The 21,823-nt window shown below is 43.6% G+C and overlaps 1 protein-coding gene and 1 long non-coding RNA gene across 2 annotated transcripts in view; one reads left to right on the forward strand and one right to left on the reverse strand.

The window, feature by feature from the left end:
- Positions 1-2,061: 2,061 nt before the first annotated feature.
- Positions 2,062-5,421, reverse strand: LOC132374025 (uncharacterized). The gene is made up of 3 exons (XR_009505575.1): positions 5,293-5,421; positions 2,451-2,784; positions 2,062-2,149 (listed from the first exon to the last, which is right to left on the reverse strand). It is a non-coding gene; the product is annotated as an uncharacterized LOC132374025 (long non-coding RNA).
- A 221-nt stretch (positions 5,422-5,642) lies between these two features.
- The window catches only part of NUDT3 (nudix hydrolase 3), a 120,649-nt gene continuing 104,468 nt past the window's right edge, over positions 5,643-21,823 (forward strand). Inside the window, exon 1 of the mRNA XM_059938900.1 lies at positions 5,643-5,994. Coding sequence (XP_059794883.1) covers positions 5,896-5,994 — 99 coding nt within the window. The 5' untranslated portion in view covers positions 5,643-5,895. The remainder of the gene's footprint in view (positions 5,995-21,823) is intronic.

Here is a 21,823-nt window from a genome sequence, read left to right on the forward strand (position 1 = left end):
GACCACCAGGAAAGTCCCAATTGTTAGGTTTTCTTGAAATGTCTCTATCTCTGATGGTATTCCATTTCTGAAGCAGACAGGAAAAAAATCCTCGTCAGGTGAGAAGGGCTAGAACCACATTGAGGTAATGGGCCAAAACTTGTGACTAGCCCCATGGAAGGGATGAGTAAGCATGTTTGATTCCCTAGCTCTATTAAAAAATTTACCCTCAGGCCTGCTGTGGAACTTGAAATATATTTATTAGAGCTTTACCCTATAGGACTTTTGGAAAATTGAACATTTTTAGTAGAATGACATATTTGTTAGGACTAATTTATTTGATTTAAATCTATTACCACCCATTATCACCTAAGGAAGGGTAGCCACTTCTCAAGAATTATCTCCTTTCCCTCTGTTAAGTATACTGTCTAGGACATATGGGCAATGAATGAATGAATCACAGGTCAGGCAACTTTTATGAAAGGTGTGGTAGGTAGCTTCTCATATGGCCTCCAATGATCCTTGCATCCTGCTATTCGTGCCTTTGTGTAACCCCCTCCCCCATTGAGTCAGGCTGACTTACGTGATCAGTAGAAAGCTATGGAACCGATAAAGTGTGACTTTCAAGGCTAGGTCATAGAAGGCATTGCAGTTCAGTCTTGGGATATTGTACTGTTCTTTTTGGGAGGAATCCAGCCACCATGGCATGAGGATGCTCAAGCAGCCCCATGGAGAAGTCCACACAGAAATGTGGACTTCCAATAAGAAGTGGATCCTCCTACTCCAGTCACGCCTTCAGATGACTGCAGCCCCAGCCAACATCTGACTGCAACCTTATGAGAGACACCACCCCAGAACCACTCAGCCAAGCCACTCCAGGAGTCTTACCCCATAGAAACCATGAAAAATTAGAAATGATTCATGTTTTAAGCTACTATGTTTTGGGGAGCAAAAGGTAACAAATACAAAAGCAAAGATCAGAAGCAGAAGGTGCTCCTGGGGGACTTAATGGGATGGACAAGGTAGTCCTGGGAGGCGGGAGGAGTGAGAGGCATGTTAAGGGAGCAGGGTGGAGTAAGGAACCTGTGAAAACCAGTTTTCTGTGTTTTATTTGCCATTTCATCCAGGATTGGCTCTAAAAAGTTGCTACAGATGATCTCCAAAATGTGTAATCAGGAGAATGCTGTGTGATCTTCATTCAGAAGACTGATTTTAGGTGTGTCATAGAGGATATTCCTATAGACAGGTGAGTCTCATTCCATACTGGGCAAGTGATTGAGCTCTCTACTAAAGGTCAGGTTCTAGAAGGGCAACAGCTGTTTTTCCATTAACAAATTTTTTTTTTTTTTTGAGATGTGTCTGTGTCAGGTCCTGGGATAACTGCTGAGCAAGATAAGCAATGATAAGTGAGACACAGACCCTGCCTTCAAGAAATCTGAAATATGAGATTGGCAAGAAAACAATGACAACAGTATGTGACAAATAGTGTAACAAAGCAGGAAAAACCGAGGCCAGTAGGAAGCATAAAGGCAGTTAGGAGGGCTTTTAACTTGCATTCTGAGAATATAAATAAATATAATTTGGTCTCTGGGTGGGAGTGGAGGGACAATGGAATGTGTGAGGGTCTTGGAAGACGAGTCCTCCAGACAGCAAGGAAGCATGTTCAAAGACTTGCAAGGCTGTCTGGAGGTTCAAGAAACCATAGTTAGTTCAAAAAAAAAAAAAAGAAACCACAGGTAGTTCAGAATGACTAGACTATTGAGTAAGGTCGGCAGGGGCCAGCTCTTGCAGGGTCTTGTGTTTCCTGGTAGAATTTGGATTTTATCTTCTTCAAATCACTGAGGAGCAACTGTAGGTGTTTCTTTTTTTGTTTGTTTTTTTTTGGCCTTGCCACATGGCTTGAGGGATCTTAGTTCCCCGACCAGGGATAGAACCCGTGTCCCCTGCAGTGGAAGCATGGAATCCTAACCACTGGACCACCAGGGAAGTCCCCAAAATAGACTTTCATTTTCTTATTTTATTTGTTTATTTTTTGGCCGCACTGCACGGCTTGCAAATGTAGGTGTTTAATCAAGGCCATGACTTACTCAGATCTTCATTTGGGAAGGATTCCTCTTGCTGCAGTGGGTGAATGGGGTTGAACAGGGCTGGATGGGAGCCAAGAAGAACACTGTTTAAGCAAGAGGGAGAGTCCTAATGAAGTAATGGCAGAGGGCAAAGAGGGAAGGGGTTGAGGATGTCCAGAAGGCAGAAGCATTGGAGTTTATCAATGGGATGGAAGGTAGGAGATATATTGACTCCCAGCTCTCTGGCTTAGGCACCTGAAGAGTTACCTTACTCTTTACTATGGTCATAGGGAAACAGGCAACATTTTACATATTAATTTTTTCTTATAGGACTTTCAGAGAAGAATTTAACTGGAATAATGTTAATAAGTACAATTATTTTATGAATTTAAATCTAGTATTTACCCATTATCTTCCAGGAAAGGGTGCAATTCTTTGGTTAATGTTTCCTTTTTTTAAAAAAATTAATTTATTTTAATTTATTTTATTTTTGGCTGCATTGGGTCTTCATTGCGGTGCGTGAGCTTCTCATTGCAATGGCTTCTCTTGTTGCAGAGCACGGACTCTGGTGCACAGGCTTCAGTAGTTGTGGCGTGAGGGCTCAGTAGTTGTGGCACACAGGCTTAGTTGCTCCGCGGCATGTGGAACCTTCCTGGACCAGGGCTTGAACCTGTGTCCCCTGCATTGGCAGGAGGATTCTTAACCACTGCACCACCAGGGAAGTCCTGGTTAATGTTTCCTGAATGAAGAAAAAGTAATTATTACTATTAAGGCAAGGGATCTGGGAGCGATCTAGTGAGTTCTTGCAACTAAAGAGGCCCACAAAAGGTGGAGAAGGAATTAGAAACCAACAGAAAACCTCCATCCATCTAGTGAATCAACATTTACTGAGCTCTTATTTTGAACAAAGCCCTGTGCTAGGAGGTGGAGGTATCCAGGTAAATGAGACACAGTGCCTGCCTTCAAAGATGTGACAATTTAACTTGCTTATTATCTTTACTCTGGTTTGCTGAAACCTGGAATACCATTTGCAATTCTGCTCTCTACCTTATGAAAGTGACAGACGGTATGGTGTAGCTGTCTAGCCACTGGTGTAATTGTACTCATACAACTTTTCTGGGAAGCCTTTGACGAAAAGCAGCAAGAGCCATAAGTGTGTTCCTACCCCCCTTATCCGCCTCTGGGAAATTATCTTGAGGAACTATCTGAGTCAGAGACAAGAATTTACGTACAGGGATGTTCGTTGCTGTTCTAATGAAACAGAGGATACAACCTAAGCTTCTAACAGGAGGGAAATGGTAAAATTGATGGTTCATCCCTATGATGGACTACTGGGTAGTAATTAGAAATAGTATTTTTAAAAAAAACCCTTAATGACATGGAAAAGACCAGAAAAAAAGCAGGATACAAATCTCTACAGAATGTGCTCAAAGATATCCATAATTTAGGTTTTTTTTTTTTAAGTCAAGTGTCATTCCCCTCACATCCCCCCCATAAGTTAGTTGTTTTTAATTAAAAAAATACTATGGGGACTTCCCTGGTGGTGCAGTGGTTAAGAATCCGCCTGCCAATTCAGGGGACATGGGTTTGATCCCTGGTCCGGGAAGATCCCACATGCCACGGAGCAACTAAGCCTGTGCGCCACAACTACTGAGCCTGCGCTCTAGATCCCGTGAGCCACAACTACTGAAGCCTGCGCACCTAGAGCCCGTGCTCCGCAACAAGAGAAGCCACCGCAATGAGAAGCCTGCACACTGCAACCAAGAGTAGCCCCTGCTTGCCGCAACTAGAGAAAGCCCACGTGCAACCAGAGAAAGCCCGCGTGCAGTAACAGAAACCCAATGCAGCCAAAAATAAATAAAATAAAATAAAAATACTATGTTTTTTTCAAATTTTTGACAGTGGGCATGTTACAGTATTTCTACAATCAGAACTTTTGGCTTTATCTTTCTTTTTTTTTAAATTAGAGACATATGGCAGAGGAGAAGGCTAGAAAGACAAGCAAAATGACCAAGATTTTGGGAATTCTGTCACATGAAGATTGACTAAAACTAACTGAAATTCCATATCTTATGTGTCAAGGGCTTAGTGAAATATCAATAACATTACAGGCATACCTTGAAGATATTGCTGGTTCAGTTCCAGACCATGCAATAAAGCAAATATTGCAATAAAGCAGGTCACAGGAATTTTTGGTTTCCTATGGCATATGTTTATACTATACTGTAATCTATTAAGTGTGCGATAGCATTATGTCTAAAAAAAAGTATATATCTTAATTTTAAAATACTTCATTACTAGAAAATGCTAACCATCTTCTGAGCCTTCAGCAAGTTGTGGTAGTAACTTCAAAGATCACTGCTCATAGGATAATGAAAAAGTTTGAAATATTTCAAGAATTTCCAAAATGTGACACAGAGACAAGAAGTGAGCAAATACTGTTGGAAAAATTGCAGTTGGATAAAAGTTGCTCAGTGCAGGGTTGCCACAGACCTTCAATTTGTAAAAAACAAAGCAAAGCACAATAAATTGAGGTATGCCTGTAGTTACAATGTATCGAGTGAGTACTATGTGCCAGGTGCCAATGAGTTTATTATCTCTATTTTACAGGGGTAAATAAATTATGTAAATGAGATTCCAACCTAGGTTTGTTTGGTTTCAAATCCTGATCTTTTTTGACTATGCTAAATATAAGCAAATTCAATAAAGGGTAATAAGCAATTCACAGACAAATCCTGCACATGATTTTCAGCACGTCCAGGGCATCGGCATGGTACTAGGTTTGGTCTGGGCTGCTGAGAACTTTCACAAGTCATACTCCCTTTTCCTTGCTGGAGGGCATCTGGCTGTATATCCTTCCCTGGAGAATCTGTTTGACACCACAATATATCCTCCTCCTTTACTGCCCAAAATGATGATGCCTTATGATTTGCATTGTGTGTACACATACACACACGTACACACACACACACACACACACTCTCTCTCTCTCTCTCACTCTTTTCTGGCCCTCCTGTATATCTAAAGAGGAAGCATTTGCTTTTTTGCACAAATAAAGGAATGCGGGATAAACATCTGTTCTTTCAATGTACTACATGCCCCAGCCCATAAGACGTCCAGAGCTTCTGGATGTCAATGCACCACCCCCCGCCCTGTTTCCCTGCAGTGCTTAATCCAGGCATCTCAGGTTGCACTCTCCGTTGCGTTTAACTGCATCCCACCTTTACATCTAGACCTTCCCCCTCACCCGCTCCCAGATGGATGGGCAAAGCCAAGGCCCGGGCGCCGTGACCCTGGGCAAATCCTCGCTTCCTCCTCCTCAGCGGAGCTGGGCGGCCCTGCGCCCGCATGCCTTTTCCCCCGGCTGTCTCCCAGCGCGCCTCACCGTCCCCACCCCTACGCTATTGGCGTAGCGGCCACCTCCAGTCGCGCAGCCCTCTCACTCCAGACACTCGTTTACACCGCGCGGAATGGGAGGGCGCGATTCCCGAACGCGGCCTGCGCTGCGAGCGCGCGGCCGTCCGGCAGGCCGGCGCGGCTTTACGCCGCTGACGCAGCGCGCCCAAGATGGCGACGCAGTCGTCGTCCGGGGTGGCGGCGGCAGGGGGGGCGGCGGCCGTGGCGGCAGCGGCTACGGCAGCCGTGACGGCGGCGACGGCGCGGGGCCTGGGCCGGGGGGAATGAGGCGGCCGCGGCGGGCCAGCGGCGGAGCCCTGTAGCGGAGAAGCGGCACCTCTTCCCTGCTTCCCTTGGCCGAGCCGGGGGCGCGCGTGCGCGCGCGGCCGTCCGGAGCGGACTCCCTACCCTCGACTCCCGCGACCCGCACCTCACCCCAACTCGGGCCCGGAGGATGATGAAGCTCAAGTCGAACCAGACCCGCACCTATGACGGCGACGGCTACAAGAAGCGGGCCGCGTGCCTATGTTTCCGTAGCGAGAGTGAGGAGGAGGTGAGGCGCCGGGCCGGGCGGGCCTGGGGTCCCCGGGGTCGGTGGCCGCCTCGGGCCGAGGCGCGGGGGGCGCGGCGGCTGGAGAGGGTTTGCCCGGGCCCCGGGTTGGGCCGCTCCGCTCGGCCCCAATGAAGTTCCGACGGAATTTCCTGAGGCGAGGAAGAGGAGGAAGGAAAGAGGACGGTGGGCGGAGGGGAAGTGTGTCTGAGCGTGGCCATACGGCATGGGTCGGGCGGGCGGCTGGGGCACTTCGGAGCGGGCCGCCTGTCACTGGGGAGAGTGGCGGCGGGTAGAAGGCAGTGGGTGGGAAGAGCGTATGGCTTTCGGTCCAGGCCTGCAGCTTTGGATCCAGAAAGGGCAGCTCCGCACTTGTCAGCCCAGCACATGTGTGTAGAGGCCTCCGTGCACGAGGCGCGGGCCGGCCCTTTGTGGCAGAGAAAGAGTCCACTTCATTGGCAGGTTGGGGGTTTGCCGAGGGATTATGTGCGTCTGTGAGCCGGAGTGGGGGAGTCTTAGGAAGATTGAGGGCGTTGTGCAAAAGCCAAAGCCAGTTGTTTATTTTACACTGCTCTGGGTAGCCCTTAGGGTGTAGCCTGAGAAGAAAGGACATTTGATTAGATAATCTTTGTGTGTTGAAAATTTTTCATTTTAATTGGGAAGGCCAAAAGCGGTATTTAAGATCTTTGCCCTGACATTCCTCCACTGCCCTATAGGAAGGCCTTTAGGATTAAATTTGCTTGCAAAATAGAAATGCTTAGAATCAGTTTCTTTTTGCATAGGGTACTTAAAAAAATCTCAGCTCCTCAAAGCCGTTTCTGTGGTGATAAAGGGAATTCAGAGAAGGCAAATGTTTTGTAAATCCTCACAGAATAGCTGCTTTGGAAATTCATAAGATGCCTGTGGGAACGCGTTTCTCTCTTGTGTATGGTGGTAAAATGGCAGTTAAACTGGAAACAATAAAGGACAGTGAAATTCAATATGCTGTATTCCGGCATTCAGCAGTGGGATATCGTGGCAGGGCTGCAAGTACAGTACATCGTGTTGAAATGGGGAGAAAAGAACTTGACCCGTTAGTTATGAAAAGAAGTTGTGATGAAAGACACAGATGGGTTGCCAGAAGTTGCTGTCCAAAGATATTTAGGAGGAAGTGCGAATTTATTGCCTGAAAAAAAAAAAAAGTTAAAAGCGCTGTAATTGTGCTGTTGAGAGATTTTGTGTGTTCCCTTTCAGCAAAACAGTAGGAAACTGCATTTGGAAATGTATACTTGTGTCCTAGAATATATTGTAAAAGTCTTCAAAACAGATGCATTGTAATAGCCTGGTAAGCAGGGCCTTGCTGTAAATTATGTACTTGTTTTGGAATATATGCTTGAGTAAAGTAAAATTATTGGCGATGTTTACTGCTCCAGAGGCTCTGTTCTCTTCATTGTCATATCATATTATGGGAAATCAGATGAGATGACAGGCTGTTAACTGGAGGGAAAACTAATTAGCATAACATGTCTTACTATAACACTATGGTTAAATCTGTGAGCACCCCAATTATAAGTAGAAGGGTGTATAATTTACTTGTATGAATGATGCAAGACTTTGTTTAAAAAAATCATACTAGAAATTGAGAACATGTGAGTATTTTGGATAAGTTGGAAACCCTTTATAGATCATAAGCAAAGTAATGAAGACTTGATTTTCCATTTTCTGTTAAAGTTTTATTATGTACTGGTACAAGCAGCATCAGTGTTAAAACATTTGACTGATCATGGAGTTTACTGAATTTCTTTTTGAACATTGGTTAATGAGCAGAAGATTGATGCAGCTCTTTCATTCAGATTCAGTAGATGTTACAGCTAAAGCCTAGGAAGAATAAGAAAATAATGAAATGGACCTATTTTAGATTTGTTCAGTTAAGCAAATATGTGTTAAGAGCCTATTGTATAGGCTGTTTTGTGTGTTCCTATACAGAATGCTGTATAGGTGCAGCATTCTGTAATGTGGGATTTAAAGATTTACATCCCTCCCTGCCCCCAAAAGTTGAGTAGTTATCGATTGGAACTCTTAATTGGGAGGGATTTTGGACCACAAAATAATCTCTAGGGTGCCATTCAATTCTCAGATTATATAATTGTGTTGGAAGGGAAGTAATTTGTTAGTTCCCAGAGAACTTTTGTGTTCTCAGTAGTAGTGCTAGAAACTGGAAGTATTAACTGCCACACTTGTGGGAATGTGAAATTCAAACTCAATAGGACATTCAACCCAATTTTATTTTTTAATGAGCACTAATGGCTTTAATCAAGATAGAATAGGTTACAGAATACTATTAGCATTAATACAACAATAATGTAAGTATGAATAGGACCCTGATTTATAAATTTAGTTAACCAGGAAACCTACTTACAATGTAAAGAAAAAGAGATGGAAAGTATTAGCAGATAACAGACCATGAGTCAAACCTTCTAACATTCCATTTTTCCAGCCCCAGAAAATTTTATTTATAGGCCAGCAGTGATAGCAGCTGAAATACTGATCCAGGTTAGGGTGTGAACATATCCAGCAAGTTTACTGAGCAAGTTTTTTGAGCACTCACCAAGTATCAGGTTCTGTGATACAGTTAAAAGGAGACAGACAGTGAGGGAGCTTAGAGGCTAGTGGGACAGACTAAACAACATGATGAAAATGAGTTCCCTTTCCTTTAAACCTCTGGCTGCTTTTACTGTTGATAAGCAAGCATCAACAGCAGGAAAATCCCCCTCCTTAGACGTTTTACTAATTATGGTGACACATTTTGATAAATTAATATCTTTAGGTTGGGGCAATCCTGATAACTAACATTTCTTACAGTGCTTTGAACCTGATGTACTGTGGACAATCTCTTGCCCAACCTCTGTTTTAACCACTTGGTGCCCTGAACACTTGCTTTTACTCTGTGAGCTGCTGGGCCTGACAGGCCCCGGAGCATGTGGCCTCCCAGCCAATCATGTGCTTACAAAGAGTCAGTTATATTTATCCCTATATCTGTTTATGTTCGTTGTACTTGTTATTGTAGTTATGCAGTGTAATTAAATATGACGTCAGCTGGTGAAATTTGAGTTCAAAAAGAATGGTTTTGTGAGAAGTATTTCAAATGCTTTGGAATGGTTTTGTGAAAAGTATTTCAAATGCTTTGGAATAATTTCAAGTCACTAAAAAAAATTGCTGCTCAATTAATATGGATTAGTATACTGAAAAAGATGGAGAGGGAGGGAGTGTTAAAAGTCTAGAAGGACTCTGCACATAGATAACTTCATGAATGTTTTCAGGTTTTTCTTTTTTTTTTTAATATTTATTTATTTATTTGGTTGCGTTGGGTCTTAGTTGCGGCAGGTGGGCTCCTTAGTTGTGGCATGTGAATTCTTAGTCATGGCATGCATGTGGGATCTAGTTCCTGGACCAGGAATCGAACCCGGGCCCCCTGCATTGGGAGTGCGGAGTCTTAACCACTGTGCCACGAGGGAAGTACCAGGTTTTCTTTTTCTTTGTAGAAACTAAGTTGGGTGATATGACATTCATCTTTGTCGTGTTATTCACCTTGGGCCTTCCTAAAGCACTTCCAGTGAAATTTTCCCTCTTCCCCCATTCCTTTCCTTCTTTGGAGCCTCCGTGCTTACAGAAAGTGAGAGATACTAGGGGTGGGATTGCTTGTACTCTGTGTGCCCTCCCTGGACTGGGAGTAGGGGAGTGTAACACACGCATTTTAGACAGTTGGAGTATCTAGCAATGTGCAGTACTCTTAGAAAGGCTGGTGATACTGACTATACATTGGATGGCATCACAGTGCCTGGGAAGGTTGAAGTTGCTCCTAAGGGGTCTGTGTTTACTGAGGGAGAAAAGTGAGTACTGATAGGATCATCTCAGTTAGATTTCCCTGTGCATTAAAACTGTTTTTAAAAGGAAAGGACAAAACTGTCCTTAAAGGTCTTAGTTTTGCTTGTTGAGCTTTTCCATCAGGAGCCCTGCATCTCATGGGGCTCCTGGTTCTCATTTTCTCAGATCCTTGAGCTCACTAGGTTGGATGAGAAGATGATTGACGCTGAAGATCCTCAGTGAGTGGAGTCTCTGGTGGCCTGAGTGTCAGTAAAAATGCCCCAGGAGTAAAAAAAAAAAAAAAATGCCCCAGAGGAGCAGGTGGAAGGGCGTCCCTGCCGACTATACCTTCCCCCGGGCTCAAGAGTGGGGAGTAAGGCTCAGGTGGCAATCCCAGGGGCGAAAACCATGATGAAGGGCTTCTAGTGGATCCCAGGCTGGTTGGGGAGTCATTTTTCAGCATATCTTGGTCGTGTACAGTATTACATTGCTCTAGGATCACCATGTGTGCGTGGATCCAGTCATCTGACTGGACATTTCTGATCCTCATTTCTTTAACCTTTTCTGAGGCATTGTGTGCGTGTGTGCGCACGCGCGCGCACACACACACACACACCCCCTTTCCCTTGTGTCTGCCTAATAAATACGGGTTAGTCAGATGTTTTTCCCATTACCTCCTTTTCTACCTACTTCCCAAGATGTGAATTCTGGTCTGAAATTGTACTGCAACCTTCATTCTTCTTTTCCCCTCCTTGCTCTAATCTTTTGCTTTTGGGTGATTCTCATTTCTCAATAAACAGAGTGTTATGTATATACTGGGTGTGAAGCAGTCTATATTCTTTTTCATAAAATAGTACAAAAAGGAAGGGCTCTTGTTCAAGAATGCATTTGTTTATTCATTCCTTCAGCACACTTTTTTCTTTTTTGGCTGCACGTCTTCCGGGGTCTTAGTTCCTCAACCAGGGATGGAACCCGTGCCGCCTGCAGTGGAAGCGTGGCGTCCTAACCACTGAACTGCCAGGGAAGTCCCTCCACTGTACTATTTTAGCCTAACCCATTATTGCCTCTTGCCTGGATTATTGCTTTATCTTCCTAACTTGTCTCCCTCCTTCTGCCCTTACCCCTCTAGTCTTCACTACTACAGCTGGTGGAGTGATTCTTCTGACACAGAAGTCAGGTCATGTCACTCCTCTGCTCCAGTGGTGTTCTGTCTCAGTAAATCCAAAGTCTTAACCATGATCTTCAGCACTCTGGATGGTCTGGTCCCCTGCCATAGCTCTGACCTCATCTCTCACCACTCTCCCTCTTACTCATCCCTCTCTTCCAGCCCACTGGCTTCTGTGCTGTTTCTCCCCCATATTATCTGCATGGCTCGCTCCTTCACTTGAGGTCTTTGTTTAATTTTCACCTTATCAGACAGGTCTTTAATGATCACCGTGTATAAGATAACACCAGTCCATTGTGCATCTCTTATGCTTTTTTTCTTGGCAGCACATGTCACCATCAAGACATACTATGTATTCATCTATATATTGTCTGTTTCCTCTCAAGTGAATGCAAGCTAGTCCCTGAGGATAGGAATTTTTATCTCTTTTGTCTGTTTTATTCACTTCTGTGTCCTCAGTGCTTAGAACAGTAGTAGATGCTCAATATTATTTGTTGACTGTGTGAATGAATGAATGAACACATAGTCCCTACTTTCAGGAAGCTTGCAGTCTAGTGGAGGAACTGAAAATAACCAAAATATACTGAATGCTAGTGTCTCCCAATAATGTGTTGGTATATAGGTTTCAGAGAAGTCTCCCAGTTCTTTTCTTATTTCCAGTCTTAGTGACAGGGTGTCTGATAATCTTGAGTATCAGCCCATCGAAAGTATGTGTGTATTTGGTTGTAAATACTTTCAGAATCTTATTGGATCGTCCCATCATAGGACATTTAGGATTTCTTTCAGATGCTGAACTTGGGAGTCTGTGCCATCTCACAGGATTTGTGTTGGCTAATTGATATAATGTACTGATCCCCAACCCTAGTGGTGCAGTACCTGAGGGAAAAGGATTTTCATTTTGCTCATAGCCTGGAACCTTTTATTAATAAGTAAATAAATGCACCAACAGACTACAATCAAGTAGTAGATACTGTTTTAATGACTTGTTGATAGTGGTGCAGAGTCAACAGTGTATGTCAAATCTGGATTCTAAAGTTTAGTAAATATTAAAGTAATTAATTTGAAGATGAAGGTTGCTAGGGATGCTCATAAAATTTTCCTGTCATTATTGCTTTGTTCTTTATGTAGGTCAGAGTAAAAGAAACACAATGTAAAGTTTATGGGTGCTGAGTCTAAAGCATTTGATTGATGGTGGTTAACGGGAAACAGAACAAAGAAACCATCATAGGCAAAAAAGATAATAAGATGTTATGTGGTTAAAAGAAGAATAAAGAATTGAATTTGGAAATAAAGTTCAAACTTAAAATTTAGTAATAAAACATATGCACCTGAGTTTCTGAGTAAAATCCTCTCAACACCCAAGAAAACTTCTTGAATCCAGTTTGAGAATTTCTGCCTTAAAGTAACATGGGTGCTCGAGTGTTCACAATGTTTTTCCCAGCCTTCTTGAAGCCTTTGCTTCCTCACCCTTTGAATAGGGAAAAGTGTTTATTCTTATATTCATGCATTCGTTTACTCATTTGTTCTACAGACTTTTATTGAGTGCCTACTTCCAGGTTGGACACTGTTCTGGGGACACAGTGATGAACAAGGCGGAATGGAAGTCATTGCTTTTGTGAAGCATCTGATATAAATGCCAGGAGACAGTAAATGAGCAAAAATATCAGTGAACTTGATGATTTTAGGCAGTGGTGGGTGCTGAGCAGAAAGTAAGTGTAGGATGTGACTGAGATTGGGGAGGGGGGGAATTGGCAGATTTTGATTGGGTGGTCCCTGAAAGGCAAGGTAGAGGGAAGAGCAATTACAGAGGCCCCAAGTGGAGAATGAGCTTGGGAAGGAGGAAAAACTGGAAGCCAGCCAGTATAGCTGGAGATGTTAGAGAGGTAGGAGGGAACCAGATCCTGTGGGGCCTTGTCACCTTTCCAGTTTTCCTGGCTCTCCTTTACCCCGTCCTGCAAAGCCAGCCAGCAAACAAACCAGTAACATCCCGTGAAACCACCTTCTTTCCTTTGAATATGAGGTGTAAAATGAATAGGATGGTAAAAGAGTTTATGAGAAAAAGCTGTATTTAAGTAATATCCAGGTGGAGATAAAATAAAGTACTGTAATCTTTTCAAGAGATAAGTCTGAAAGGACCCGAAGTAGAGACCCTAAAGTTTCTTTACACTCTTTTTAGGGTAGTTTACTCAGAAAGACTATCTTGAATAGGTAATATATATGCACACACTACAAAATTCAAAAGATACAAAGGATATGGAGTGAAAGGTAAATCTTCCCACCCCTCTTCTCTAGCCACCCCGTTTCTCACCCTCAGTTCTTCTTTCAGAGGTTGTGTGTGTGTGTGTGTGTGTGTGTGTGTGTATAGCAGGCTGTTGCACACAAGTCAGGTAGTTAGCTTATAAAAGTTAGTACTGCAGTGCATTGCTAATAAAAGGTTGGAGGACATTTTTTGTTTAATAGAACAAAGGCTTGCCAGTTTTTCCTAGAAATGTATTTGAACCCAGGCCACTCGAGTATGTATGACTTTTCAACACTTACCTAGTTTTATTGAGGGTTTGGTTACCTTAAGTGCCAGGGATTCTTTTAGAGTGGGGAACTGCTGGGAATGGAGTGGTTGTGTGTGTGTGTGTGTGTGTGTGTGTGTGTGTGTGTGCGCGTGTGTGTAGGTTCAGTTCTTGCGAGGCTGGGGATGTGTTGGCAGTGGGCTGTGTGTGTTACGGGGAAGCTACTTGCCTTCAAGCTCCTGAAAAGCAGCTCAGCAGTCGTCCGAGTCAGACTGGGTTTGCTGATTTCTGAACTCTCATTGTTTAGACTACTCAGAGTTGATTAAGGCATAGTACCTTCCTTCTCAAGGTAATGTATGAGCCTAAATATGATATGATGCTGTTCACTTTAGCCATGTGCCTTTGTCCCTAGCTGTGGAATGGGGAGCAGGTAGAATTCTGAGTGGAATTGTGGCTTTTCAGCTCCTCTTGAGACAGGCTGTGAGATAATAGAAAATATATATTGATCTCTGTCCCCGGTTCCTGGCATAGAGCTCCTAAAACCCTTGTAATTTCCTAAGTGACAAGAACTCTAGGAGTGTCCCTTATTCTAGTATTGGTCTTTGACCTCTGTTCCTGACACAGGGCTCCTGAAACTCTTGTAATTTCCTGGGTGATAGGAGTGTCGTTTGTTCTGACGAGGCAACTCTGGGTGGGCACCTGGATGGCTCCTGGATGAGGACTGGTCACTGGAAAGACCAAGCCATGATTAGAAGCTTGGAATTTTCAGCCCTGCCCCCCATTCTCTTGAGAAGGGAGATAAGCTGAAAATGGAGTTAATGATTGATCATGCCTGTGTAATGAAGCCTCTGTGGGGTTCGGTGAACTTCCAGTGGGCAAACACATCCCCACTGGGAGGGTGGTGTACCCAAACTCCATGGGAACAGAAGCTCCTGCACTTCAGGATCCTTCCTGACCTCACAGTATGTATCTCTTCATCTGGCTGTTCATCTATATCCTTTAATAAACTGGTAAATGTAAGCAAGTGTTTCCCTGAGTTCTGTGAGCCGCTCTGGGAAATTAATGGAACCCAAGGAGGGGGGTGATTGGAACTGCCGATCTATAGGTGGTTGGTCAGAAGCACCTGGGCTTGTGACTGGCATCTGAAGGGGAAGAGGGACAGTCCTGTAGGACTGAGCCCTTAATCTGTGGGATCTTCAGGTAGACACTTTCTCCGGGTAGATAGTGACAAAATTGAGTTAAATTGTAGGACACCCAGCTGGTGTTGCAGAGACTTGCTTGGTGTGGAAAACCCCACACACATTTGGTAATCAGAAGTCTTAGAAGTCAAGCATTCTTTTTTTTTTTTTTTTTTGTCTGTGTTGGGTCTTTGTTGCTGCGCACGGGCTTTCTTTAGTTGCTGCGCGCGGGGGCTACTCTTCACTGTGGTGCACGGGCTTCTCGTTGCGGTGGCTTCTCTTGTTGCGGAGTACGGGCTCTAGGCGAGCGGGCTCAGTAGTTCTGGCTCGTGGGCTCTAGAGCACAGGCTCAGTAGTTGTGGCTCATGGGCTTGGTTGCTCCGCAGCATGTGGGTTCTTCCCGGGCCAGGGCTCAAACCCGTGTGCCCTGCATTGGCAGGCGGATTCATTCTTTCTTTCTTTTTTTCTTTTCTTTTCTTTTCTCTTTTCTTTTCTTTTCTTCCTTTCTTTCTTTCTTTCTTTCTTTCTTTCTTTCTTTCTTTCTTTCTTTCTTTCTTTCTTTCTTTCCCTACGTACTTACGTACTTACTTACTTACTTACTTACGGCTGTGTTGGGTCTTCGTTTCTGTGCAAGGGCCCTCTCCAGTTGCGGCAAGCGGGGGCCACTCTTCATCGTGGTGCGCGGGCCTCTCACTATCGCGGCCTCTCTTGTTGCGGAGCACAGGCTCCAGACGCGCAGGCTCAGTAGTTGTGGCTCACGGGCCCAGCCGCTCCGTGGCATGCGGGATCTTCCCGGACCAGGGCTCGAACCTGTGTCCCCTGCATTGGCAGGCAGACTCTCAACCGCTGCGCCACCAGGGAAGCCTGGCAGGCGGATTCTTAACCTCTGTGCCACCAAGGAAGTCCCAGAAGTCAAGCATTCTGTGTGAGTAGTAAAGGAGACTCCCAGGGAAGAAACACACAGCAGGGAAGAACTAAGTTTTTCCCTACTCAAGAAGGAAGAAAACTGGATTTTTTTCCTTCTCACAGACCATGCCTTAAACTTCTTTTCTCTCTCTTCCTGACACTCCCCACAAAGTGCCAACCCAGAGCTGGGTATGGGAGGACTTGACAGAAAAAGGTCATCACAGTGTAACCTCCTGATTTAATTTGAAATAAAAACAAATTACTGAATGATACACCCATATTCAAATGTAAGCACCGAAAGTATTGCAAAGCAAACATGAGTGGGTTTTTTCCTCTTTTTTTGGACATCTCGTCATTTATTTTATTTTATTTTTTAATTTATATTTTTGTGTATTATTATTATTTTTTGGCTGTGTTGGGTCTTCGTTGTTGCACGCGGGCTTTCTCTAGTTGCAGAGAGCGGGGGCTACTCTTTGTTGCGGAGCACGGGCTGTAGGTGTGCAGGCTTCAGTAGTTGTGGCTCACTGGCTCTAGAGCGCAGGCTCAGTAGTTGTGGCGCATGGGCTTAGTTGCTCCGCGGCATGTGGGATCTTCCCGGACCAGGGCTCAAACCCGTGTCCCCTGCATTGGCAGGCGGATTCTTAACCTCTGCGCCACCAGGGAAGCCCTGACATCTTATTATTATTTTTTTTTAATTTTACTTTAATTAATTAATTAATTAATTTATTTATTTATTTATGGCTGTGTTGGGTCTTCGTTTCTGTGCGAGGGCTCTCCCCAGTTGCGGCAGGTGGGGGCCACTCCTCACCGCGGTGCGTGGGCCTCTCACTATTGCGGCCTCTCTTGTTGCGGAGCACAGGCTCCAGACGCGCAGGCTCAGCAATCGTGGCTCATGGGCCCAGTTGCTCCGCGGCACGTGGGATCTTCCCAGACCAGGGCTCGAACCCGTGTCCCCCGCATCGGCAGGCAGATTCGCAACCACTGCGCCACCAGGGAAGCCCTCTTATTTTTTAAATTGTGTTGTTCTGCTGCTGCTTTCTTAGTGTAACCAGATTCCCAGAAACAGTCCACTTTTGGTTACGTATCTGAGGCAGGGTAAGAGCATGGTTTTTGTGTGCTTTGTCCAAATATACTTTAAAAAATTGGTAAGCAGTGTAGGATGCTTTTTAACTCCTTTTAGAATGGAAAATTAGTAACTCAATTGTCATAAAACATTATCTTATGGGGAGGGTGGGAGGGAGGGAGATGCAGGAGGGAGGAGATGTGGGGACATATGTATATGTATAACTGATTCACTTTGTTATAAAGCAGAAACTGACACACCATTGTAAAGCAATTATACTCTAATAAAGATGTTAAAAAAAACAGCATTATTGTATATTGTGGTAAGTATTTTGTGAGCACTTCCAAAAGGAGATAAAGACAGTGAATTTCTACTCCATATTAAAAAATTATTACAAAAAGAATAAAAATTTAAAGCAAGTAGAAACAGAATGTTATAAAGAGAAGAAGAGTAATATACACAAAAAAGAAATGATCCCTTAGGTAGTCTTTCTTTGTATACAGTTAGTTGATCTCTTTGTTCATGAAAGAGTAAAGTCCTTTTAAAGAACTGCCTGGAAAATCTTTTCTTTGAGTCTGTTATTTAACACTTTTCTCATTTGCTTTATGAAAGCAGCTTAGCAGTGATGAACAGAAATGGATATGAACTTAGACATACAGTGCTTCTGCTTCTATAAGAAGGAGGAAGGATGATGATTTTTCTTTGAATATTTAAGAATCCTAGTAAAATATGCTATAAGAAAAGTTATATGCTTTTATAAAAGACTTTTTATAGTGAGTAACATGAGCTAATATATTTTAAGTAGTGGGAACTTTTGATTATTTAATTTTTCATTTTCTTCTTTGCAGAAATGACTCGTTTATTAGACTTATATTCAGTCATCATTTACTGAGTGTGCTGAGCCCTGACTCAGGGTTTTTACACCTATCACTGCAATGCTTATTTCTTCCCAGTAGGTTTTGTAGTTTGGGTAGACTGCCTTTAATAATTATAAGACAAGGGACTTCCCTGGTGGTCCAGTGGCTAAGACTCCACGCTCCCAATGCAGGGGGCCCGGGTTTGATCCCTGGTCAGGGAATTAGATCCTGAATGCCGCAACGAAGATCCCAGGTGCTGTAATTAAGAGCCGGTGCAGCCAAAAAAAAATAAATAATTAATTAAATAAATAAACAAATAAAATAATAAGACGAAACCTTTAGATTTCATTGGTAAAATGAGTTAGGAAGTCTCTGTATGTAATAACTGTATTTCTGTGGTATTTTCATGGGTTTGACACTGTTTAATAAGGAGCTAGCTTGGTATCATCCTTCAACCGGGCACTCTGAGTGACTTTTTCTTTCAAAAAAGAATTTTTTTTTTAGTACAAAAGTAATTGTATCTATAAAGAATACTTCAAATTGAGGGGTCTAAGGTGTGTAGAATACAGAATCCGAGCTCTTGAGGCACTTTAAACTTTTGCAAGATGCAGTTTAGAGTATAAAATGTAAAATAGAAAAGTGATGGAGAGGAATTTGAAGGAGTCTGTGAAGATGAGGTGGAATATTAGGGACAATTTTATGGGGTTTGTGGCACCACACCTAAATGTCTTGGTTGGATTTGAGTAGCTGACAATATTCCAGGTGGGAGACATTGGGCCAGGTAGGCCATGGAAAGTCAGAGGCCTGGATATATAGCCCTTGAAAGCCTGTTTGTCCTAAAGTGTTGTGAGGACCACAGATTGTTGGCTCATGGCTGTGTTTGGGCTGCAAGATGATTAAAGAATTTTTAAAAATTAGTAGCCAACATACTAATATTGAAGATTTTCAAGTAAGAAATCTGGTCTTTAGGTTTTTCTTGGAAAATCAGAAGATCCGGCAGCACTGGGCTAGCATTCCTATGTGAAGACTATGGCCAGAGCTGAGTGGTGGCTGCTCTTTGGACTCTCCGACCCCTTCAGTTGGCCAACAGCCCTTATCCCATTCCTTGTGGTCTCTGTGATACCAGGGCCCAGGGTCAGCTGCCATTTATTGTGGTGGCTGAGATGTTCTTGCCTTCTGAAAGTAGAGTTAAGAGGAAGGTCAAATATTTCTCCTACCCTTGTAAATTTCTCTCAAAAGTGGGAAGATGAAAGATAAAAAAGGCTACATGTTTCAAGAAAAATGGGAGAGTGCTGATTTCTTTGTGGAGATGAAAATATTCTTACCTCTTTGCTTTGGAAACATGATGTGTCTCTGTCAGAATAATCTGATGGACTTCACACACTCATACCCTGCCCAGGCCCCATACGGTGGCATTTGAGTTTTGGTGTCTGTGGTGGTGAAGAGCTTCGGCCCTGGAGTCAGTCAGGGAGGGAGCCCTGGCTCTTACATTCACTAGTCTGTGATCTTGAACAAATTACTTTACATCTCTACACGTCATTTTCTCCCATGTAATAATAGTACCTTCCTATTTCATTGTAGTGTGGGAAGATGAAGTGAAATTATTTATTATATAGAACACTTAGTCCAGGGGCTGGCACAAGTTAATATTCAGTGTCAGCTATGTAAATATAAAACCAAGAAAAAGGCAATTTCTACTTCTAACTTGGGGTTGTAGTAAATTGTGGTAAGAAGATGGTTTGGGGAATTTCTGAACCTCAGTTGTTTGTATTTGTTTGTTAATTTAGCTAGTGCTTCTTGAGCTGTAGGCACTGTTCTGTGTTCAGTGAACAAGGCCCTGACCTTCACGTTGTTTACAGTCTGGCAGTGGAGATAGATAAGCCAGCAATTGCAATATAGTGCGATATTTGGAGTAGATCTTACAGTAGTTCAGTGATCCTCTGGTTTCATCTTTTGTGGCAATTTTAGTGTTAGAAAAGGTACCAGACAGGGCAGACAGAGTACTTGGTGATGGTGAGCCCTGTTCATAGGAGCATGGCACTGTAAGTGGTCCACCATCTTTCCTTCTTCCCTTCGATCATCGTTTATGGAGCAGCTACCATTGATTAGGCAGAAAAAAGGGAAAGAGAAGCCTTTCTCTGGGTAAAGAAAGCTCTTATCCTCTGCCTGCCTCCCTGCTCTGCCCCCAGTCTGTGCTGGGAGAAAGAGAAGTTAAGAGGGACCAACCCAACCAATGTCTGGGGGGGTGGAAAAAGATACTTTTCCTCCTCATCCCCACGAACTTGAAAACAAAAACTCAACAGAGAACCCTACCAATTTTGAACTTTGGAGCCGCCGCTGGAACCAGGAAAATCCTTCAAAATTTAACTTATTTTTTATTTCATGATATTAATATGATGTACCATTAAAAATTAGTACTTTAGGGCTGCCCTGGTGGCGCAGTGGTTGGGAGTCTGCCTGCCAATGCAGGGGACACGGGTTCGAGCCCTGGTCTGGGAGGATCCCGCATGCCGCGGAGCAACTGGGCCCGTGAGCCACAATTACTGAGCCTGCGCGTCTGGAGCCTGTGCTCCGCAACAAGAGAGGCCGCGGCAGTGAGAGGCCCGCGCACCGCGATGAAGAGTGGCCCCCGCTTGCCGCAACTGGAGAGGGCCCTCGCACAGAAACGAAGACCCAACACAGCCATAAATAAATAAATAAATAAAAATTAAAAAAAAAAATTAGTACTTTATTGCATGTCTAAGAAATAATTTTAAATGCATGAAAGAAAACCAGTGTGACAACTTATATTTATTTAAAATAATCCCTGTGGATTGCTTTGCTTTTATAATTAAACTTTGTTTTGTTTTTTTTTTTAAGTAGAAATATAGTGCTGTGGGAGAAAGAAGAAGGGAGATGAATTCTTCTTGGGTTTGAGAAGGTGTGTGGCTTGGAAGGACTTGGTAGAGGACTTGATCAGGAGACTTGGGGGAGAGTATGCTGTGGTCAGACTGAGCAGAAGAGGCCAAGGGCAGTTGAGGCAATGGCATACACTGGAGAGCCTCTGGAGAAGAGTTTGGGGCTATGGTGCAGGGCTTTGGAGTGTACTGAATGATTGATTTTTCTGGCAGAAAATCAGAGAGCATAGAATAATGTTTCTGGAGTCGTTCTGTGAATAACTTTGGAAGTGGGTGTGTCTCTGGAGAGAGGGGTAAGTGTTTATTATTTCTAGGGTCTCTGGCCCACTCTTCCTTCCTCAGAGCATTCTCTGCTTTTTGGAGAAAGCCCCTCTTGGAGAGGAAGAAGAGCCCACTTACCACCCCAGAAACCAAATGGGCTGGTGTGCTAGCTCCCTTCTCTGATGGGCCTGTGTGGGTACAGGATTCAGGCTCCACTAGTTGGTTGCTCAGTGCTTGGAGGCTGGGTTCTGAGGAGGCTGCTGGAGGGCGAGTGGAGGGCAATGGCTGTATGGTGACCAGATGTCTGTGTTGTAGACCCAGGCCGTGCCTCTTGCTGCCAGCCCTGGAGTGCCCGTGGTATGGGCCCATCTTCCAAGCCTGGCCCTATAGTCCCTGCCACTCCAATTTTCTGAGCCTTTGATGTTTCTTCCACTACATTCTTTTTGGCTACAGACAGCCAGACTTGGTTTCTGTTCTAGCAACCCAAGAACCCTGTCTAATATACCCCCTGGGTCGTTTTGTAAGGTAACCGCCTTACTAATCCAGTGTACCAGACAGATGTCTGTGTCTTGAGTCAGAATTTTCATTTATTTATTTTTCTGGGAGAGCTTATTCGTTTTATTTATGGAGCAGACTTTAACATTGCCCCTCCCTTTTTTGTGGTAAAAAGTTTTTCATGCTAAAGTTTGTAAAATTTATTTTAAGTGACCAAAATATAATCCAGTCAAATTAGAGCAAATGTAACTAACACTGACCTGAACTGATATTTTTATGAAACGCTTACCAGCATCATACCCTCCTACCCTTTTTTTTTTTTTTTGATGATTTGTATGTTTGTGTGTTTTATTATATATTAGTCTCTTAAATCAAACAGAAAACAAAAAGTGGAGCTACAAACCAAAGTTACAATAGTACTAGCTTTTCTCATCGCCCGTCTGTCTACTTTTACGAGAGGTCTTTATTTCTTCATAAGGCTTTGAGTTACTGTCCAGGGTCCTTGACTCCAACCTGAAGAACTCCCTGTGGCAGGCAGGTCTGGTGGTTAAGAACTCTCTCAACTCTTGATTAACTGGGAATGTCTTGATTTCTCCCTCATTTTCGAAGGAAAGTTTTGCTAGATATAGGATTCTTGGTTGATGGTTTCTTTCCTTCAACACT

Source organism: Balaenoptera ricei, chromosome 11, assembly GCF_028023285.1.
Source record: "Balaenoptera ricei isolate mBalRic1 chromosome 11, mBalRic1.hap2, whole genome shotgun sequence".
Lineage (NCBI taxonomy): Eukaryota > Metazoa > Chordata > Mammalia > Artiodactyla > Balaenopteridae > Balaenoptera > Balaenoptera ricei.